Below are 23825 nucleotides of genomic sequence, written 5' to 3'. Positions count from 1 at the left end.
TTTTGGCATCCTGACATTTACATGTGAACCAGATGCCTTGGGACAGTGCTCAGTATAATTTATCTCATCAGATGTAGATGTCTACTTTATGATGGAATGAATCACAGCCTCGTAATGCCTATTTCTTTCTGTTGACATTTGGCAAAATGAATGCCACCACTATGTGGTAGGCTCTGAAAGAAATCCCTCACAAGAAAGAGGAGAGAAAACCCAGAGYGACAGCACTAATAGTGAAATAAACCCCGTATCTTATAGTTTGTGCTCAAGTAGTTCACTGATGTTGAAAATTTGAAAAAAAAAGTTAACAGATATTCATAAGGTTAAATCAACAATGCTTTACACAGCTCATTGTTAAAGTACTTTTGAGCAGATGAATATTTCAATGAAGATAATTGTTAATACAAATTAAGCTGTTTATCAGAAATAAATCAYATTAGTGTATTGTTGAAAGACGTCAAAAACAGCAATAGATGAGTACAGCTTATAAGTAGTCTATCAGTCAGTTTTAGATGGCAGGAAACAAAGTATTTCTATCTGTTACGAGTACCCATACCTTCCAATTCTCTTTAACAGACTGAAAATACAAAAGCCAAACAATAGAACAAAACATATTGTTGTTCAAACTTTGCCTACCTAGTGTTTTCAATAGCAGAGTTGTGTGAAGGAGCATTACCAATGGTGCAACATACTGCAGTGCAATAACACAAAGATAATAGAAAACTCGAGCCACCTAGGAAAACAGAAAAGAGCAACTTGAATTCTGGATGACCAAAGCAAACCTTTATGTACATTTTTAGGAAAAAAAAAACATTTTTTTTTTAAAAAAACACTCCTATGTGAGGAAAGAAAGACACTATTTTAAAAGTTTTCTAGTATGTTTGCTATGTTAAAAGGCCTAATAAACAAATTCTCTAGAATGAGTTCTAGTTGCAGGACATAATATCCTAAGAAGAAATACTCAAAACGAGAAAATATGAAAAAAATCAGTTCTACAACACRATTTATTTTGCTTATGCTAACTGAAAATTATCATTCAAAGATTTGTATTTCAAAACACGTAGAATTTTGCTAAGCCATCTCAAAGCTAAATATATAGTTAGTTTTTAGACTCTCAAGCAAGTCCCAAACTAAATCTCATTTCAAAAATGACACAGTAGTCACAGTTCAAAACTTCATCAAAAGTAAATCAATTTTTGATTAGTATTCCAATCCCTCTTCAAAGTGAGGTATTTTAAAGATTTCCATATGTGAAATACCAATACWTTAAAAACAAAGAAAAGTGAATTTATTAGTAGTTGATCAATAACAAAGCATTTAAATGGTCTTTATTTCAGATATACATTATGGTTCATTGAAACCCACTCATATTTGTCCCTCCCCCTGCTCCCAATCTGTTCCATCTTGAGAAAGATTGTTACATTACATATTTTATATAAGCTGTTGACCTAAAAGACTAGATCAAATAAAGAAGAAAAAGAAAAAGTCATAAAATCAATAGCAAGCAAGAAATGAAGTAAAGTTAACTGGATTTTAGAAAAAAACAGCATACAGGGTGGCAAAAAAGATGAAGGGAGACATGACATTTTTGGAAATAGCTTTAAAACCTCAAAAGGCTTTGAGACGAGCAAGCATCAAAAACTAACATGAGCGAAAAAAAAAGTAGAAAACACTGACAGAAAAAAAAAAGCATGAGACAAAAATATTTTTTTTTCATATGCCATCAATTATTTTAAAAGAGCAAATAGGAAAGTCATGATCAGCATAGACTGATAGGCAGGACTTTACTGGCAAAAGCACCAGAGGAAAAGAAAGCGGGCACAGCTAGCAAAACAAGATAGGGTTTTATTTTGTGGCCTTGGGTTTCTTACTGGCAAAAGCACCAGAGGAAAAGAAAGCCAGCACAGCTAGTAAAACAAGATAGGGTTTTATTTTGTGGCCTTGGGTTTCTTACTGGATAAACAGATTTAGGAAGCTCCACAGAGAGAAGAGATTCCTGAAATCTCTCCAAACTAAATTATGCATTCACAACAACTACAACAGTTCTGTCATAGCCAACTGTTGCCAGCTGTACTTCTTTTAACTGGTCTTCTGAAACCCAGTGCTAGTCTCTTTGTAACTAAATATCTGAAAGCACAACTGCATAGTCCATTTACAACCTTCAGGTATTTCTGGAGACAAATACAAGGCTATAAAGAAAAGGGACAATCCAAAAATAGAGAAGAAGCTCCATCCTATGACATACTTCTCCAGTCCTTCAGGAATATACTCTGACTCACCAAAACTGAAGACTATAGGTACTGCTATCATGAAAAACTAGAAATGTAAGTTTATTTTGCAAGCAACATGCAACAGCATTTCATTATCACTTTATAGCAAACTTAAAAAAAAAAAAATACCTTTTCAGTTTGTTGATAAAAAGCAACCAAAAACCACAACTCAAAGAAATCTTTCCTTTTTATTACTTACCACAGTAATAAGATGGGTAGTCAGTTTTGTATCTAAGCTAGTGCATTTGAGAGCAGTCTTACAGGACTAAACAYGGCTCATTTTATCCCAAAATACAACCATCCTATCTTAAACTTTGCCCCAATTTAAAAATCATCACTGAGATTAGGTAAACAATATTTTGCTATTCTATCAAAACTCAACATTTTTCTATGCTATAACTACAAATCACCACTCACCCTACMCACTTGCCAAGTGCTATTCATGCTTAACAAAAGCAATCATCAAAATAAGCACAAGGCTTGCCAAAATATTTCATTAAGGGATTTCTTGGAGCAACAATGGATGAACAACTTTAAGACAAAGTATCTGCATAATACGGATGACACATSTCTACATATTTTGGTTTCCAGAATTTCTCTGCAAAGGTGCCATTTTTAAGGGATATAGTTTACCAAGCTTCATTCAGATATCAGCGCTGGCGGCATGAAGACACAACAAACCAGCTGTTTGTTTTTCTATTAAAAAAGTTTGCACAGAGCATTTTGAATACTTTATGCCATTATACTTACCATTATGCTTACCACCAAKCTTTATGCCATTATACTTACCATTTTCTGCAAATCAACTGTACTTATTCTGCCAGCTTCCTTTTTCATCTGATCTACACATTTCTGTGCTAAATTCAGGTAGGCCTGTAAATGACTGCGCATCATAGCTAACCGTAAAGCACACAATAGGATTATAATCCACAACCGCATGGTGTCAAAAGTATCTTCTGACATTCTGTGGATAAAAGAAAGAAAATGTTTTCCAAAGGTCACCTACCAGTAGAGAGTTATTTGTTTGTATTAGCTGTAAAGATATCTTAAAGCATAATGTCAAAAATACTTAACTCACAGTTATGGAGTTCATGTGCAACTAATACTCAGTACCTCCCCCCGCTTTACTGCTAGTTCTTGGTACCCTATTTTAGCATTAGATCCAAATTAGKACCCATTTGTATGCAAACAAGAACACTCTTAAATGCTTGAATTCTGAGTAATGAAGACAGGATGCTAAAAACAAGCTCTTTCAGATAATTTAAGTTTTGAAATATATACTTGTAGATACCCGATGTATACTTCAGCTATCTTAGATACATTGCTATACCACAACTCTCATTTTAAGAAAAATTGAAAAATAAAATGGAAACACAAAAATTTTATGTTTTCAATGTTTTACATAATAACACTGTGGTCACTTCATCTTAAAAGCATCTTTTAAACCTAGAAAGTAATAAAAGTGACAACCAATCACATTAGTTTCAAGTCAACAGTCTTACTATTTTGAATTAATTAGATTAATAAAGTAACGACGACAATCACCTATGCTACTTATACAATATTAATTTCAGTTACTATTTGTCTTGAAAATTCTTCCCCTTTTATGCTTTTAAATATTTTAGCTATCAGATTTCATATGTGTTTCATCTCCACATAGATCTTAAGACAAATCTCATGGTACTAAGAGCCTTAGGTCAGTTCTCACACCAATGTATCTCAATTGTCTTCAGTGAAATGACTTCTCTCTTACACCTCTAAAAAAAGATGTAAGATGCTAGCAATAAAGTAGTATTCTGCCCCTAGGAAGAACACCACAGAACTCCACCAAGGAGAGGCCAGAAGACAGCAGCTCTTTGGGAACCTTTCTTAATCAGGTTTAACACATTGAGACTAATTCTCAATCTTAATCACAGAAATCCTTTACAGCTTAGCTGGAACTTCTACAGTTCCTTTTAAGACAGATACTAGTCACACCAACAACTTTAAGTCTTTTGCATTGTTGTAATTTCTACAAATTACTACTTGCACACATGATTTTATCCCAAATAACTCCAGAAAGTATTTTTAAAGAGAATCTTACAAAGGAATGCTCTCTTTGCCCAAAGGTGGGTTCATAATGTAGTCCTTAGTGATTGGTTTTACCCACAGTAGAACCATAAGTAAAGGCGCCAAGAAGTTTATATGTAGCAATGTTCTGAAAGAAGGAAAAAAAAGGGGGAGGGGAAGGGAAAAGTGAGTTATTAAATATATAAAGTGACCATTCTGTTAAAACTGGTGATATAGATTCAAAAGGAGTAGTTCAATTTTAAAATACCAGGGAAAGGTAAATAAGAAAATTACTTTCTTATTTTTATAAGTTTGACTTAAGTCTCAAAAAAACCCCAGGAATATAACATACTATGAAGTCACACTGGCTGTGGTTAAAGAAAAAAAGCGCTCTTTGGAATAAATCAAATTTTTAGACATTCCAACAAACTAACTAAAAGGAACTACATGCATTATTACACCACACTACAGTCACTTGTTGAAAATTTGCATACGATGGCATAACACAGAATTGCAATAGCCATTAAAATTTTACTCTAGAGCATCAGTATCTCAGATAGATAATTACATTAATATATACTGCTATATTAGTGATTTTTTTTGCTTAATTAAAAACATACTCAGATTAATTTCCATTATCTATACAGACCAGTGGAAACACTTCTCACAGGTCAGATTTTCCAGTTTAATGCAGATTTTTACGTAGGAATCTTGACTAAATGAAACTTGGTACTTGCATCCAGTTAAAGATACTCTGAMAAAAAAAAAAAAAAGAAAAGAGAAAAAAGAAAAAGAAAAAAGCTACTCCATTTCAAAAACACTGTATTCCCTATATATTAAACTACACAGTTAATGTAGAAACAGCTCTAAGTACAAAACAGATATTAACATTTAAAAAGAGGAAATAGTTTTCTATAGTTTTTCTTGAAATTATCATCCTTCTTCATTTGAATCCCTATCATTTGAACCCCATATCCCTATCATTTGAACCCCATATCCCTATCATTTTGCATTACTCAAATGAAATGAAAACATAGTTGAAGACTTCAGTGCTGTAGATCTGGTGTTGTGTTAATATTACTTCCTTACTAACAGCTTTGGCTTGTCTATATTTCCATCTCCAGCCAGACTACTTAATTATTTTCTCTATAGTGTAAAAGCAATCAAATTATTCTAAAAACACAAGACCTTACTGATTTCAAACTATCAAGCTTCCTAAATCCATTAAAACATTTGCAAGCTTCCTAAATCCATTAAAACATCTGCATGTTTCATAAGGTGTCACCACACAGTTTAAATAATTGGTTTCATATGAAGAAAGAAGCACTGCTGGTTATGCAGTGTTGCTAGGGAACACTACAGCACTAAGGAACAGTCCAAAGCATTTCAATAACTTGCAAAAGGATTTTACCTGAGCTTCTACTTATTTAAGACCTCCTACCGGGTTAATGGACTGGAATGTGCCAAAGGGTGGCAAGAATCACTTTCTGTTTATTTGAGTAGAGGGAGAAAGGCTGAAAGACTCTTGAAGCAGGCTCAGAAAAATAGAGTGAATGTGTAGGGAAGTGGTATGAATGGATTAAGAAAACTCCAAAATATATCCAGGGAAGAAAGTTGCTGCTAAAGGGGAGAGAGAGAGAGAAAAAAAAAAGGTACTGGAATTAAAAGTGACATCAGGTTATGTTTATTTAATATATTAAAAAAAAAAAAAAAAAAAACACTTATTCCATATCTATAAAGTAAGAATTATGGTTAGCATTTTGGCCAAATCACTGCAGTGAAAATTTATCCTTTACCTAACTTCTAATTTTTTTAGTCACTGCTCCCTATGAAAGTCTCCCATTCTGTAATTACGGCTTGTGTCTTTTACACTTTACAAATGTATGACCTGATATTTGATTGCAGGGAAAGGCATTGTTTTCCTGCATCCAAATTAGAGAGCTCTGTATCAATGACATGTCATCCTCATTTACTACTCCCCTTTAGTCACTGCCAAACTACTGCAAACAGTCAATAATGATCTACTCATTGATAAAAAACCTCACTTAGGGCAAATACTGATCTCTTCAGAGCCCATTAGAAACAATCACTCAGCAATGATTCCTTGTTTATAATTGCATTACCTAATTACATTGATATCTAACCAAGTTCTAATCCATTTAATGTCATTTTTATACTGTTCCAGTTGAACAGGCAAAGTATTGGTAAACTTGCAAAAAAAATTGCTTGGTGCTGCTAAAAAYTAAAGTTTTTAGTTGTTAAAAAACTTTAACAACCAGTTCCAATTTTTCCTGAAAATTAATTTGGACAAAATTTTTTTTCATAAACCCAGACTAGTGGATATTAATTACCCTCTTAGTGATTAATAAAGTTCTGCTTCAGATGGTTTGTACTTCTGCTAGGATCCTGTGATCTAGGATCCATAGATCAAGAAAACCATTTGAAAATCAGAACAGTTACAGCAAAGGCACAAGAACTTTTAAAATATTGAAAACCATAAAAATGAAAAAGTTCAGGAGTTTAATTTACTTAGCTCAAAGAATAAAAGACTAAAGAGGTGATCTGATCACAGTCTACACACAGACAAACTTTAAGAGTGGATGCAACAAAATCCAACAGCTTGCAGCTGTAACTGGATGCCTTCAACTACAATGAGAGTGCAAGTCTAATACACAGTAATTAATTAATCAATCTACTAAGAGTGAAGGATCCATTTGGAACACAGATTAATTTTTAAATTGGGTGTTTGAGGGTGAAGGGGGAACTATGTGTGCATACATGCACACACACTTCAATTTGAGTAGAAATAATTGGACACAAAACAAAAAATTCACATCAGAAAGTCTAACAGGTTTCTTATTGAAGTGGCTACACTAAATGATCACAACTGTCTACACTGCAGAATCTGTCATTAACATGTACTAAATATTCAGAGGTTGTGATCTATCAAAGACATTTGGAGTTGCTACCTCAACCAGAAAATGCTAAAGAGAAATAGTTAAATATAAGGAAAGATTTAATTTCCAACCTGAAGAACAGCTGCAAGTGAAAATGTTCCTTTAAGCTGGTATAAACCTCTGACTCTTATTATACATAGACAGAAATACTGAAAAGGACAACTTTAATTTACCCTTCATTTTAAAGACAAAAGTTTTAACAGYTGAACTTGCTTTCTATATGCTACTTTAATTTCAACATTTATTAACAGAAGTTTTTACTGAGTTTTAGAYTSCCTTTAAACGTGTTTCCAGTTTACTGCTTTTCTGAAACTGTTTCTTCCCTTTCATTTTTTTTTCTCTGGATCTTACCCTAACCTCATTAACAACAGCATGATGCTCTTCTAAAAGAATTTTAAAAAAGTTGTGGCTGCACCTCTTTTTCCACACAGCTATTTGAATTTCCAAAAAGAAATGATGGAAAAAAGAAAGCAGGAAGCAAAAACACTCATGTTGGAGCAGAAACACTCATGATGGAGGAAAGGAAAGAAATGCTCCTTTAACTGGTACTCTAGTTAAGAGGCAAAGAATGTAACAGACTGGCAGAGGGCAAATTGAGCAGAAAGAGGCAGGTGGCAAGTTTGCTGGATATATGAAAAGCAGGCAGCAACAGAAATCTTAGTCAGTCACTACCTTCTTGGAATAGTTTGCTTTGTTTCTTTTCAGACATTAAATAGAGATTTAAGATTGGGTAGCATATACCTATGTGTGTATATTTTCTCTTACTGTGTTATTTTTTCTGTTGCTAAATTCAGAGCATCCAGATGCATTTGAGCCAGTCGCAAGCCAGGGAATGTCAAAAAAGCACCAATAAGTGAACACAGAACAGCCAGGAACAATTTGAAGGTTAGTTTAGACACAGGACCCCTAAAAGAAAAGAAAGGAGATAAGCATTTTCTGAGGGGAGGAGGGGGAGTTGGAGTGGGTAAATCACTTTCAACTTAACATTATCTAACATTTAATCAAAAAAGCAAACAGTATTCTATGGTTTTGCTCTAGAATACCAGCATTATTATAACCAATTCAGGAAATCTGAACAAAAAACAATCAAGTCACCTATTTATTTATTAAAAGGAAAACTCTTCAATGTAGAAGGACAAAAAGCCTAAACTCCTACAAGATGTTAAATTTGTTAGTACAGCAAAAATAAAAAATTTTATACTGTAATTGACAATGAGTTATTTAATAAAACTAGCTAGTAGAAAGAATTTAATGATGATATTTTAAATAAAAGGACAGATACATGACAAGTTTTAACTGCTCAAAGACAAAAACAGATCTTTTTACTTTTTGCATTCAACCTTTATCCATTAAATAACTCTATCAAACTGTTATTAATCCAGTTATCCACAGATTTATTGATAACATTCATGTGGCTAATTAACATGTCTCTTTCAAGCATCTAATATCATTTGTTATAATGAACTATCTATTCAGTATATAATAGAATTGGAAAAAAWATTATGATCAACTGAATTACTGAATTAATAAGCACTGATTACATAAAATACAGAAGTGGCAAATAACAAAGATCAAAGAGAAACAAAACCAAGACTATTGACCCATATGAGTTTCAGATTCTTCTTAATCTGTGTCATTCAAAGTAACAAGAGACTGCTATAGCCAAAGCACTGCAAAACTTTAAGAGAAAGGAAACAGGCACTAGCGGGAAAATAAAGAAGTTAGTAAATAGTTTAGGAAAAATAAAGCAAAGAAAAGTTAAGAAACACATGGGATTCAGTTGAAGGGCTTCTTTCTCATTAGATTAAATATCCACTAAATAGGCTATTCTAAGTATATATATTTGAAACTTTTGTTCCTCTCAAATAAAAAACAAACATAATACTTATACTTTAACTTCGAAACAAGAAATTTAAAGTTGCATGCCTGCAGTGATGACATATCCCATACAAGCATTTTAGAGCATATGTGTAAGACAAAGACTGTGACAGAAGTCAGTTTTACAACATATATAGGTCGTCTACGACAGTGACTATACATATAAGTATCATCATAAGCTATGGAGCATTCCTTTGTCAGTCCATGCAAAACTTGGATGTACTATAGCAAGCAGATGTATTTGTAAAAGAGGAAAATACTATTACTGCCTGAAAACACGACTGAAAGCCAAAATTTACTCCTAATTCCAACTTAATCACAGGCTCCATCACAGGCTTTTGCCCTCTCATGCTCTTGTATAACACAGAAACTGGGAAGGAAGGAAAAAAAAAAAAAAATAATTCAAAAAAAAAAAAAAAAAAAAAAAAACACACTCCAGATTTAAATAAGTATTCTTCTCAAAGAAGAAGGAACTGTTTAAGAATTACAATGAGAAAGAGGTTCATAATTTTGAACTATACTTCATGGTCTGCAACTAAACTGTTAGAACAGAATTAAAAAGAGAAAAGACATATGAAACTTAAGTTATTTGCATATACTGACGGATTATTTTCATTAATCCACCCCTTCACATTAATATTAGAGCACAAGCATATATCAAAGCAATGCATGCAACACAAATGCTTGCTAAGAAAATCCAAGTGGTTCAGTTATTAATGCAACATAATGAAGACCAATGTATTTCCAGAAACTTACTGGGATTCCAACCCCTGCTTTTCAAGAAACTGCATAGCACTTTCCGAAAAATTTGAGAATCCTGCAGAGACACACATATTATATGTATTTTATCACACTACAAACACTGAGTCTCTTTTCTGAAATAAAATGTTAGGTAACAGAACACCTTTAGAACAAATTTTCGTATGTCTAGCATAGCTCTTTCATGTGCTAATTAGCATGCCACAATGCAATAAAACTTAGTTATTAACATGAGCAGTCTTTGAAAACACCTCTTTGATATTTGTACATTTCATGAACGTGAATAAAATTTACATTAATTTTTAAGACCATAAGTAATTTTTTTCCTGTAGAGGAGCTTCACTTTACTACACAAAGCAAAACGGGTTAAAAATAAAACTGAAGGGCAAATGTAATTAACAAAACAAGTAAAGACTGCACCATTTAAGACAAAGCAGGGAAAATATAAGATATCCTTCAGAATCCTTATTCCCAAGCAAGATTTTCTAAAAATGTATGATAAAGTTCATTTTAATACAGATATTCTCAAAAACATCCTGAAGGCTTCAAATTAAATTTTCAGGTCATGTAATCAATGGGGCTATTACAAACATTGATAAAAGTAGTTACCTGATTCCAGTCCAAATTCTAGATAATTTTCTGTCACAATTAGGATTGCCATTGCTTTCACAAAGAAGAAAAAGCCAAAGGTGACACACACTGATCTTTCACCACCATCCTCTACTTTGAAATAATGGGTGGTCAGAGAAAACAGCATCTTACTATACAAGGAAACAGTCAAGGAAAATAGAGTTTGTTATAATTCTTAAATGTAGTTATTTTACACTATTTTAGTCATCTRTACTAAGATTGTTTTAAGACGCACAAATGTTTTAAAAATTTAAAAGTAATGTGTGAGGCCAACCTAAGGTTAATTACGCTTTACAGTATTGGGAAATTTTAATAAGCACAGACACACACAACTACATAATGGAYAGTTGAGAATACTCTATTCTGGAATATAGTTTTGATTTAGGCTTACTGATGGCCAAATGCAACAAATGCACTATCCACCAGGGCAAATTAAACTAGTTATGTCATAATCATGATAATTTACAGAAGTTATACTAAAACAAGTGCATCTCCAATAAAAAAAACAAGCTAAATAAAAAAAAATCCATTAAAATACATAACTCAAGATTTCATGTATTTTAATTTCAAAATTCAAAACATTACTTTTGAATATAACAGTGAATACAGGGATGTGAATACATATATTTTTTAAACCACAGAGGAGTGATACATGTTCTTCCAGAATGCATCACCTCAAATGGGTCCATTCAAGATTCTGCACTACAGAAATCCAGAGTTCAAAAGCAAAAATAGAGCATCATTCAAATTGCTGCCTGTTTGTTGCTGAAATCATCTGGGTCAAAACACTGCTTCAATCTTGAGTTAACTGCATGTGAATGTGTGTTTGGACACACATATCCATCCACACACAGAAATACATGTATAACAAAACCAGTATTTTGTTTGTTTGAGGAGAAAAAAGTAGAATGATGGTCCTCCTCACACACATCCTGAAGATTCAGGCATCAAATTGTGTCCTCCCTCTTGGTTTAAAGGCTAGGAATTTTATAAGACTTAAGGTGAAGACAGAGAGCTTGTTTGCAAACTAAGGGCAACAACAAAAATAATGCACAATTATTTAATGCAAGAAGGTCTCTCTCAAATGTCTGCTGAGCTTTCTCAAATGATTAAAGCTTCTGAGTTGTCTCATAAAATCTGTATCCTTTCAATTAGATTTCCTTTTCTTAATCTTCAAAGCATGATAATTACTGGAAGCAGGAAAAATTTAACTCTTTGTGTAAGAACGGAAAAGTTGTACTTTTCTAGTAATAATGGGATAAAACTTCTTAAAAACGGAAACTTCTCAGAGGGACTGCAGACTTGCCTTATAAGAAATAATGACCAGTGGCATGGCATTTATTATGTGACTATTTCCTAAGCAGAAAATGTATGAAGAGATGAAACTTGTGTTTTTCTACTTTCATGTGCATTAGTTTAAGACTTTTCAACCATCAAAACTAATCACTCAAACAGCATATTTAGTATTACCTAGTAAATACAATTTATTCCTTTCTCATTTTGAAAAAATGAGACTATACACTCCCGTATGATACCTTAAGCCCTTTCATGTAACCTCAGTGCCACAAATATGAACAGTAAGAGGTTGTCTGCTCTGTTATTAAGCTGTTTTAAAAAAAAGTTCATTGAATATTCTCATTTTAATGCATTTCTAAACATAATTAGCACCAAAACTATACAGTAGGTTTATATAAATTTTTCATAATACAATGTCAACTCTATATTAATATAAGCTGCAGCTTATTATAATTCTTTTTTTTTTTCAAATGGCAAATGATATCAAGTTTATATTCAAATAAAGTACTTGAAGATAACTCCAGACGTTACTTGCTTTGAAAAAACAAAAGGGGGGGGGATATTTTTCCATTACATCATAACATTTAAATTTGTACTTTTTAAAATACTGGAAATGTATTTTAGGATGTAGATTATGTGAATATCCATTTTAGGGGATCTATTCAATAAAACATTTCAACTGCCATCAGTTAATCTCTCATATGATTATGCAATACTGCACTTCATTAAGCAGCACATATTTAATACATGCATTGTTGTATTTCATCCATATGCAGAGTATTCATCTGTGCACATCAGAGTTGCCTAACGACAGCATCTAACTTGAGTCTTAAGTTTACAGTAATCAGCTTAAGCTCCCCTTACAGCTGACAGGAAAAATGGGTATCTCTAAAGGAATACTTACCTCATCCTAAAAACAGGCACATAACAGGTCATCAGACTGTTCTAAAAACATCCATTTCTCCACATTGACCCTTAAAAGAATGTTAGTATGATCACAATAATTCCTACCCTTATGTACATTTTTCTCAAAATGTAACCTTAAGATATTTCACCAAAACCAATACATTCTTAAACCAAGTATCCTTACACAGTTAGGGACATTAACCACAAATCAAAAATCTATTAAAGTCAAATCTTGAAGTTACACAAAGTATTTCACAACAATTTGTGACTAATAGTGCTATCTCCAAACAGATTTTTAAGCCTCCCACGTGCATTATTTTCAAGTACAGATTATGCCCAAAGTATCCAACCACAAGTAACTAGGAAAAAGAAAGCATGTAGATAATAAATTCCAATTACAGTGCGCATTCAGATACCTCTAGAAAAATTAAGGATCATGCAAACTGGGTAACAGAGAGTTCCAGTCACATGTGAATAACCACCCTCACTACTGATTCAGGGATGGAGAAAAGTCAAAGCATTATGTCAAGGAAATCAGACTTCTCTTCATTACTTCCTTTCAATGCTTGACCTACGTTTCAAGTTCTACTGAAGAAATAAGTCAACAGTACTAAGTTAATAGGTTTTTTTTTTTCAATTTACTTCATTTATTTCACAAAAGGTGGTAAACTTGTAGAACATATATAATTATTTCCAGTAAATGTATCCTATCACTTATATAAAATAACTCTAGAATTTTTGAATCATTTACTATACAGTGCATCAGTATTTATATGCATGGTTAAAAAGATTCACTTGCATGTCTAGTAAAATAGCTAGAATTTTTGGATTCACAATAGAAAACCAAATAAAGCCCTGTAAATTATTTCTAATTGTATGTGTGTAGAAAAAAAAATAGTTTAAGGTTTCCAGAGGCTATATCAAGGTCTGATGATAACTTTTCCTATATCAATATTCATTCCAGTTCAAGAAAGTCTTTTGGTTTCCTTTTTCTATCCCATTGATGTAACTACATACAAAGACATTTTTCAAAAGCAGACAGTAAAGTTTCCTAATTTTCTTGACCAGGTAGCTCAAATGATTATCTTTTCAGATAACAGATAGTTTCCCAACTAAGAAATACATTACTTTTCTTACTTCGCATTAATTTTCCTAAGTACCTTGCCTATGCAACAAAAAGGATTGTAAACCTTTAAACAGTATTGTATACAAGAGATTAAACAAATAAATAAATAAGGTCATGTATTTGTATGTTGTGCAAAGACAACCGACTTAGAATGTCATTCATGTCAGTGATGAATATTAAAATGCTGCATAAGCAAAGTAATTTAAATTGAACGCATACTATTGTTAAGATGGATCATCCCTCCAAGCTGTCCACCTTCACTCTACCCTCATAGATGTCTCTYCCCTTTCCCTCTTCCCCAAAAAGTGCTTTGTTATCTTACAAACTCATCCCTTCACAAGTACCCTGGCAACTGCTACATTTAAAATTAACAATCATTTAGTTAACTAATTTTTAATTTTAGTTCTAACAAGAAGGCACCATTCCAAATTTCAAAATAACAGTAATCAGTCATCTGACTAGCAACGATGTGCAATAAAATATATAGCAAAAATAAAAGAATTCAGTAACCAGAACAGGTGACCTACAAAACAGTAAGTTCTCACAAACATTAGCTACTTTTGCAGGAAATACTGCATTTTAAAGTAAAAATTCGTATTTGGCAGATGGATATCAATAAACAAGGAAAAAAAATCACAACACTTTTAATATCTTTTCTTCTCCTCTTTAGCAACTGGAAACAGTGCAGTGTGTACAGACTATCAGCACAAAAGSATATCAGTGAAATGACTCAGTATTCTGCAGCCTTTCAAAACCACTAAATATGGAGTGGTACAGCAGGCCTGCTAAACTGCTGCCTCCAAGGAACATATTGTCATTGAATCTTCCTGAAAGTATTGCTAACGCAGTAAGAGAGACTTTTATAATACTGAAATTATTTATCTATATTGTTAACCATGAGGTAACCAAAAATCMCAGAACTGCCGAGGTTGGAAGGCAGCTCTGAAGGATCGTCTAGTCCAAACCCCRCTCAAGCAGGGTCAGCAACAGCAGGCTGCTCACGGCAGCGTCCAGTCGGGGTCTCAATATCCCCAAGGATGGAGAATCCACAGCCTCTCTGGCCAACACGCTCCAGTGCTCSGTCACCCTCACAGTGAAGGGGCATTTTCTTATGTTCTGGTGAAATTTTCTAGTACTGTGCCCACTGCCTCTTGTCCTGTCACTGGGCACCACTGGGAAGAGCCTGGCTCCACCTTCTTTACTCTGCCTCCACTGGATATTTATACACATTGATAAACCCCTTCCCGCCCTCCCCAGCCGTCTCTTCTCCAGGCTGGACAGGTCCAGCTCTCTCAGCCTCTCCTTATATGAGAGATGCTCCAATCCCTTGATCATCTTAGTAGCCCTTTGCTGGACTCACTCCAGTAGCTCCATGTCTCTCTTGCACTGGGGARCCCAGCACTGGATGCAGCACTCCAGATGTGGCGTCACCATTGCTGAGTAGAAAGGAAGGATCACCTCCCTCAATCTGCTGGAAACACTCTGCCTAACATAGCCCAGGGCAGAAAGACAGAATCAGAAAGAGACCCTAACAGCTCCTTGCATTTTCACACTACTGAGAAAGAAAGCTGGCAACTCAATCCTCTAAAATACCTGAGTTTGGTTTTGCCTCTGAATGCATGATTAATAGATGACCAGATGAAAGCAGTGATTAGGACTGCATTTATATACCACTGTAAGAAAGCAGTGCTTAGTCTATTTTTCCCACATAATCCAAACCAATAAATAGTTTACAACTCTGTCATCTAGAGCTGGAATTGCAGTAGTAATCCTTAAGCTAGTTACACCCAAGATTTGTTTGATAGACAAAGCAAACAGAGGGTGTTGCCACCCATACATTTAAGAATACATTATGGCTAAACTTGTCTAAAACTAACGCTATGTCTTAAACTTGTTTTCTGAGTTGTATTAACCTCCCCCTCATTCTTAAAATTTCTTAACAGTAGTTGCCTCTCTCTCCTTCTGTCATGATTAAAGTAGAAATACTTCACTCCAAGAAATAAAATAAAGGCTGCTTAAAACTATAGGTATAATAYCATTTAAAGTGCATAAGAGTCAGGCATTAATTTTCTTGTGACCACCTAGTAGATTAGAAAACCATCTTTGCATCGCTCTGTCTGCTGACAGGTAAAAATCAGTGGAGAAATGCCTTATCTGGAAAGGAAGCAACTGCCATACATTTTGTTYTTTCATAATATGAGCCAATTCCCCCATCTAACAAGTACTTACATTCATTACCAGGAAAATTCTAGGATTTCATTTATACTGAAAGCTACTTTGGATGGAGATACTGTCCTTACTGTAAGGGCAGCACACACTTTAAGAATTATCAAGTGCAGAGGAACAGTAAGCAAATCCAGAACTGTCAGACAAATCTAATCAAACATTAGAACTCAAAGGTTTTACAGATCATTAGATAATACTTAACACACACACACACACACACAAATAAATAAACCACAATATGATCTTCTATATGGAAGAGGCATTTCCACAGAGGAATCAATTTTGAATATTCAAGTGCTGTATTAAGTCTAATTTAAGTCTAACTTAGTACTTCATCTAGTTATTAGTTGTTGAGGGAACAAAAGAATTGAACAAATTCATTTTTTAAGTCACCTCTCTATAATCTGCTTTTCTCGAGGCCCTTATTCAATTTCATCAYTTCATCACCTCTCACATCTTTAAAAGGCAACTTTCCTCCTCAAAGTGTAAGTCTGAACTGGTCTATGAAAAAATCACTAATTACTACACAAGCATCTATATCCAATACAGCTTTCTCCTGTACATAAAAACATTACAGCTGCTTCTTTCTATGGGTTGATATCACTTGTCTCCTAAACAGTCTGTTTTTGTTTTCCTCAGTTTCAGAGGGGAATTGAGCTCCTCACTGAACTTTGAAAACCTAGTACCATCTCATCTCCTACAGCTCTACATATTATATTTTCATATAAGGTTCATTATAAGAATATCTTGAATTTCCTCTAAAAATATGATCGCATACATGCATCTTTGCAATAAGTGATTGTTCAGCTAAGGAAGCATGAGACTAAACCTATCAAAACCAAAAACTATGTGGTAAATTGCAAACTTCTGCAAATGTTTTAAATACTTGCAGGTACCAAAAAAAAAAAAATATATATATATATATATACATTCCTTATTGCCCCTGGGCAAAACCAAATTACTTTAGAACCATTATACATATTACAGGTGAGCACTGACTTTTTGTTCACATACAAAGATTTTCTTCCATAGATGGTCTGGTATTAAAATTTACAAGTTACTTTTATCAGCATGTACAAAGAGAAATATATATTATCTGACATCAGCACTAGCATATACATCCTTTATCCAGATGTTAAATATGTATTTATTCTTCAAATCTGCAACATACAGCTTTCTATAAATTACAGAATGACACAAGAGCTATTTGGGACAGACTGATTCAAGAAAATAGGAAAGGATACACTGCAAAGGCCAAGACAAGYAGACACCACACTATGCTGATATTCATTTCTTGTGAGGGCTTCACAATGCTGTAATAGGCTTCAGTCACCACATATACAACTGTAGCTGCAACAGTGAAATCCACCAACCACTGATATTCAGGAAAATAATGCAATGCTGAAAAATATAAATTTGCAAATCTTAGAAGTACAATAGTATTTTAAAGAAAATTACTGACATATACAAAAAGGGGTGACAACTACAAATTATTTTCAAAGCTGCTTCTCAAGGTCTAGATTATCTAAGAGCAACAGCAAAAAGAGCAACTCTTTCCCCCCCGACTCAGCAACTTGTTCTTTTAGTCCAAACTTCACTCTTCACTTGTTGCTTAACACTGGATTACTATTAAGCAGTGTATGAGGCTACAAGATGTTGTTGTTTTACCATTTCAGCTTTTTCACATCAACCTGCCAGTATCAAGAAGCATAGCTAATTTAGATCTCAACTTCAAGGTAGAAAATAGTCCTCTGCTAAAACTRAACTACCGTTCTAAATCTAACTACAGTTCTAATTAAGAATTTTGTTTCTCTATTTAAGATTAAAAGCCTACTGACAATCATTTAATGTACTATATATAATTGCTTCCTTTTTCTCTTTAATCTAAAATCTTTCAAATCTAAAACACGGACAATTTGTTCTCCAAAATTTTGTTCACATCTCCTGTCTAGCAACAAATCATTGTGTGAACTCCATCCTGAAAATTCTGGGGAACATACTGTCCCCCATGCAGGTCAGGTGATTTGCAAAAGGGAGAAATTTTTTTTCCATAGATGCTAGGAGCTGCAAAGACCAGTTCCTGATAATACAGTGCAATCTGACCTTGCCAAACAGCTTCCTATATTAACAAGGTTAAAAAAAAGAAAAACAACAAAAAAAAAAAAAGAACCCACAGAGTATTACCGAGCATTTCTCGTTTGTGTACACAGTACCTGATGTCAAAACCAAGAAATCAGCTGAATCCTAATATTTCATTGAAAATACGGTATTTATTTTGAAACAACTATTCAGTTAATTTAATTTACATTTATAKATATAGCTTCTTAAAGATACTTAAACCCTACATTATATCAGCATTTACTAGCGGATGCTTGTTTTACTCAGGGAGACACTTTAATACTATTACWTGAAGTAAATAAAACTGAAATTTATGAATGTTTTGCACGCTTACATGCTAGTTTCAAAAAGCTGTGCATTTCTGTTACAGACTAAAGGTCTTTTCATCGCTATTTTGGAGAGTTTAAACTGAGAGATCTCCTGCTCAGCACTATGCTTTCTCTCTATGCTTTCTCTCTATCTTCATGCATACAACAACACRTGCATGTTAAAACATAGCTAGGGAGAAAATATGCATCACATATACTTACATATCCATGTATGACTTCTCAACAGAAAAATCGGTTGAGACGTTTAAAGAATCAAAAATTAACATTAAAAAAAATTTAATAACTTTCAAAACATTTAATGCTGCTTATTTCTGCATTGTCGCTTTTGTTTTCTGAATATTTTACTTCAAAGTTTCAGATGTGTGTGTGAAAGGTCTAAGTTTCAATGCTACAGTATACTTCCTATTTTAGCTGAAAAGAAAGCTTATGTTTCGACATCTGCCAGTTGTCATTTTCTTGTACAAAGCTATGATCACATTTTTTATGTCTATTTCAAATACACTGAGTGATGTGATCCTTTTGGTGTTGTCTCATATTGCTAGGGATGCCTGATGCAACAATAGATGTGCTTTATGCTGGATTTCACCTACTCATCCTCTTCTGTAACGCTGCTATTAAGATGTCACCTATGGAACAACAAAGGAGATTTAACCCTAATTCTTGCCTTCTCACTTTATAATCAGTTGTGCTTTTATTCTTTCATTGTCTATCAAAAGAGATCTTCTGKTTTTTATTGCAAATAAACACTCGATAGAAAACAACATACCATACTGTCAGGATATATTTGACACAATATACTGTATACTGTTGTCTGCATCTACTTATTCTTACCTAGGGTGTCCCTTTCAGTCACAGACTTTGTTTCCAGGTGAAGATCAATATCTTTTGGAATGGTTAGGGGCTTGTTTTCAATATGACCATTATATTTTCTGTTAAAATAAATAAAACACACAGATACAACAAAAATCAACGTTTTAATTATATAACAACATTTCAAATACAAGAAATATGCAGATCACTTTTCCCCAAAAGCAGACATTTTCATCTATGTAAAGAAARCATTAACTCAAATTCAAACATGCACACATCTCGAGAAAGAACTGAGTATGTCAGTAATTATTAGCTTTGCCTTGCAATGTTCTGAAATACTAATGTTACACATACAGGTCTAAACAGCATCTCTATGCCGCATCCTGAGTATGTATCAGGACAGTATCAGGTGGGCACCTACTCCAGCACACTGGTTTCCTCTAAAAATGAACTTCACAGTTCAGGCAGGCAATAAGCTATGGGAGAACCTGCTGAAACACACTAATCTCCAGAGTCTAGTGATACAACTGCATGTACAGTGCAGAATACATCCACCTTGTCAYGCACATATACAAGAAAACTAAAGTTAATTCGAGATTTTGCAATTGAGGTCTAGGCCAGGAGAGCAGACGGCAGCTGCGTTAAAGCCTTTGGATTGAGAGAAGTTAGACTTGGGAGTCAGTCTACTAAACACGCACTGCAGTTAACAAGATGTAAGGCAGCTCAAAAGATAACTGAGGTGGATAGGCAAAAATGTAACTAAATTTCCCAAGTTTGCAGATTCCAGTATTAGGTTTTTGGCCACAATACAGTGGTTAATAAGCACATCATCTGAGCTGGAGGAACCTAGATCCTTGACAGATCTATCCCACTAGCCATCACAAAAAGATAATTTTAAGATAGTTTTTTAATATAAAAGGAAATGTGTAAAAATACCACAGAATTATTTCAATTTATTATTGTTATGGTAATTAGTTAATTTGTATGAAAATTATCTGAAAGATCATCCTTACTAACCAGAGTAAAAAACTTACTTCACTACTATATCAAAAACACTACACAACAACAAAAACACAACAAACAATGGAACTCAAAACCTCTAAACAGTTAGCAAAACAACAATTCCGGCCAAATTTTAGAATAACATCTCTGAAATCAGAAGAAGAGAGGTAGATCTTCCACTGAAAGAACTATCATCAGAATATACACATGAAAATGATTTTCAATCAACCGTGAACTTAAAGAATGATGTCYTACCAGCTAATGTGTAAGATGAGAATATAGCACAGAGCATCACTTTTTCATTTCATCTTAATTCTTAATATCCCCTAACTGAAGTACACAACTTTTAATGAACAAATTCAAAAAAATAAATAAATAAAAGAGAGAGAGAGAAGCCTAAAGCACTACTTAAAATTTTTGCATGTCTAAGTCTGAGTTAGAATTCCCAAATTTATAGCCACTTGAATATCTGCAGGCTTCTGTGTGCTTCCCCCTCTCCCCACAGTTATACTCTGTTTTCCTCCTGTGTGCACCCAGGAGTACCATCATCTTGAGTGAGATGAGCATTTTGATAACTGAAGTCATCTCAGTTCAACAAAATTTGGTGCTCCTATACTTTAATTATCCCATGGGACCCATAATCCAAGAGACACGCTCAGAACATACCTAGCATCACTGACAGCCTTTAATTCAGAATAATTCATAGTAGCTATGGACCTTCCCATTAACCTAACAATTTAATATAAAGCAAATCATTCTGAAATAGAAAAGCTATCTAATAATATCTATGTGCTATTATAACTTACAGCACAACATACTGAAATGTAGTATGCATTGAACATAATGGACTAATCAGATACAAGTTCAAACTACAGCTGTTYCTGATTCTAATTTCTAAGCAAGTTCCTTCGTTCCCTTTTGTCATCTCTCTATTAACTCAAACTTGGAAAAGTACTTAAGCAAGGAGCAGGTATTATATTTTACAAGATTTGGGGCTTGAAAAAACAAATCTTATTCTTTATCTTGAAGACATACAGGAAAAGCCAATAGATGTACCTTTACATCATTCTCACATCTCCTTGGCTCAAATGAGCACTGCATTCCAATGCATACAACCTAAAAAAAGTATATCTAAAACAAGTAAATAGGAACAATTCCTACTTTAAAATAGGCCTCTCCTCCAGTAACAGCAGCTTCTTCAAAGAACAGAAGTATATTCATTGACTGAAAAGTCAGGTTATTACACTTCCTATTGTAACAATAGGAAAACAAAGAAAGCAGTGTTTAAGTCTGAACATTACTATCCTAGTTTCTCTGAAGTCCTATAWCCATAAATAAAATTTACCTCATTACAAGCAACTACATACAGCTATTACAACTCTATTTTTAGTTACATATGAATGTACTATGACAACTAGACCAACCTTAAAATAATTAAATGACCCAAAACAAAAGCGGTGTCTAGACATGAAATTACAACATCACATTTGAAATACTAAAATGCAGAAGTTTAACGTTTAAAAAAAGGACAATGCAAATCAGTAACTCATGAAACAGTCTCCTGTTAAGTTTTACAGTAAATTTTTCAAGGACTAAAAAATTTAAGCTTACGTACATATAAATACACATTAACATGTCATGCTTCCACTTAATGGAGAGCATAGGATTGCTCTGGTGAAAGTGATAATACACATAGTTTGGATGGCAGAAGGTTGCTAGAGTTGAAGAAAGGCAGTAAGAATAGAGTGCAATTATTATTTGTTAAAGTGATAGTGTTTTTGTGTTTTGGTGGAACCTGTCATTTACACTTATACGTAACTGAAGTTATTTTATGCATGACTAAATATCACTGGTTAAATGGACAGTTAACTGTAATAACTGTAATGCTATTCATATTAACTATTTTGCTTCAGTTTGTTACAGAATGATTAGATAAAAGGGRTTTCTGAATTTAGAAAAAATACTGTGACAAATAAGTAAAACTAAAGTCATTAAATATTAAAAGGAAAGACTTTTTTACTCCAAAATTTGGCAAATAAAGTTGCTACCCCATGTAATTTCAGAAATGGAAAAAAAATTGCTTTGATATTACAATGAATAGACAACATATGCAGCCTGTGGATTAACATAAAAGTTAGATATCTAAGAGCTATAGGAGTAGTTCATACTGGAATAAAAGAAAAACCCAWWATTTTTCCYTTTTTTCCCCCTACAGCCAGTTCAGAAACATTGAATAAAGATTGAAAACTCCACCACCTCAAGATTAGCCTCGGTTCTTGCCTCAATTATCCTTCCGGTACGGCTGTTCCAGAACTTCACGCCCGATGGTCAGGAATCTGTTTCCAGCTTAAGTTGACACACTGCAATCCTATCCTTTCTCAGCCTTCTTTTTGCTAGGTTAAACAAGTCAAGCTCTTTTAGCCTCCTCTTGTAAGACAGGCTTTCCATTTCTTGGATCATCCTAACAGCCCTTCTCTTCACCTGTTTGAGTCTGAATTCATTTTTCTTGAACATGAGTGATCAAAACTGTACACAGTAATCCAGATAAAGTTCTACACCAGTGCCTTGTGCAAGAGGATTAAYATTCCCCTATCTCTTCTATTGGAAATACCTCTCCTAATACATTCTAGGAGCACATTTACCTTTTTCACAGCTGCGTRAGAGTGGTGGCTCATAGTAATCCTGTGTTCAACTAATATAACCAAATCTTTCTTCTCTTGCTTCAAGATGAAGAGCTTCAATCCTACAGAAGATTTGCTATTCTCAGTCTTCACCCAAATGAAGAGATTCATTAAAAAAATCTTGCTACCAAATTARCGACTTTAGAGATCACTTTTGTGGACTGGGAATCATACAGTCCTGCACAATTCAGGCATGTTAAGCTCTCTGTTAAACCAAAAGAACATAGCTCAGTACAGAGCTGCGGCAATCAAAGCAAGCAGGGCACACGCACATAAGTTTTAGACTCACTCAAAGACAAAAGTTATCCAGTAAAGTTATTATACAGATTATGCTTTAAAACCACTAAAAAAATCCCACACCTTAAAACAAGTATTTACCTATCTTTTTTACTCTTCCCTCTTTGTTTTCCTGCAAGAATTCGTAGCTCTTCTTCAGTAGGATGCTGATACCATCGTAAACTTAAGAGAGAAAAAAGGAAAAAAAAACTCAAGTAAAACAATGTCAGTATTAACAATTTAGAGGGCTTTTTAATCTATATATCAACACACATATATACACACATTAAAACATCTGTCATTTGCAGCACCTAACCAAAATACATTTGTATTTTGGTAGATAGTTATAACTAGAAAGGTTTGCCACTATCAACACACCATTCAAGTGAAAGCTCATGTTTCTTAAAACTGATTTTTCAAGTTGTTATCAAATACAGCAAGTAACACTGTTAGTGATTTTTTTCACTGAACAGTGAAACTAAAAATAACTATATTATAGTTACTCATCAAAAYTA

The 23825-nt window shown here is 33.8% G+C and overlaps 1 protein-coding gene across 1 annotated transcript in view; it reads right to left on the bottom strand.

The window, feature by feature from the left end:
• Nucleotides 1–23825, bottom strand: part of TMEM161B (transmembrane protein 161B) — a 42759-nt gene that overhangs the window by 6683 nt on the left and 12251 nt on the right. The window contains exons 3-11 of the mRNA XM_085316737.1: nucleotides 23413–23493; nucleotides 19373–19470; nucleotides 17339–17495; nucleotides 10520–10671; nucleotides 9908–9968; nucleotides 8039–8179; nucleotides 4351–4464; nucleotides 3057–3231; nucleotides 634–730 (exon numbers count right to left, since the gene is read on the bottom strand). Coding sequence (XP_085172863.1) covers nucleotides 634–730; nucleotides 3057–3231; nucleotides 4351–4464; nucleotides 8039–8179; nucleotides 9908–9968; nucleotides 10520–10671; nucleotides 17339–17495; nucleotides 19373–19470; nucleotides 23413–23493 — 1076 coding nt within the window. The remainder of the gene's footprint in view (nucleotides 1–633; nucleotides 731–3056; nucleotides 3232–4350; nucleotides 4465–8038; nucleotides 8180–9907; nucleotides 9969–10519; nucleotides 10672–17338; nucleotides 17496–19372; nucleotides 19471–23412; nucleotides 23494–23825) is intronic.

This window comes from Rhea americana, unplaced genomic scaffold (assembly GCF_003343005.1).
Source record: "Rhea americana isolate MKP2758 unplaced genomic scaffold, rheAme1 scaffold_114, whole genome shotgun sequence".
Lineage (NCBI taxonomy): Eukaryota > Metazoa > Chordata > Aves > Rheiformes > Rheidae > Rhea > Rhea americana.
Note: the sequence above shows the minus strand (reverse complement) of the source record. Positions and strands in the feature narration are given on the sequence as shown.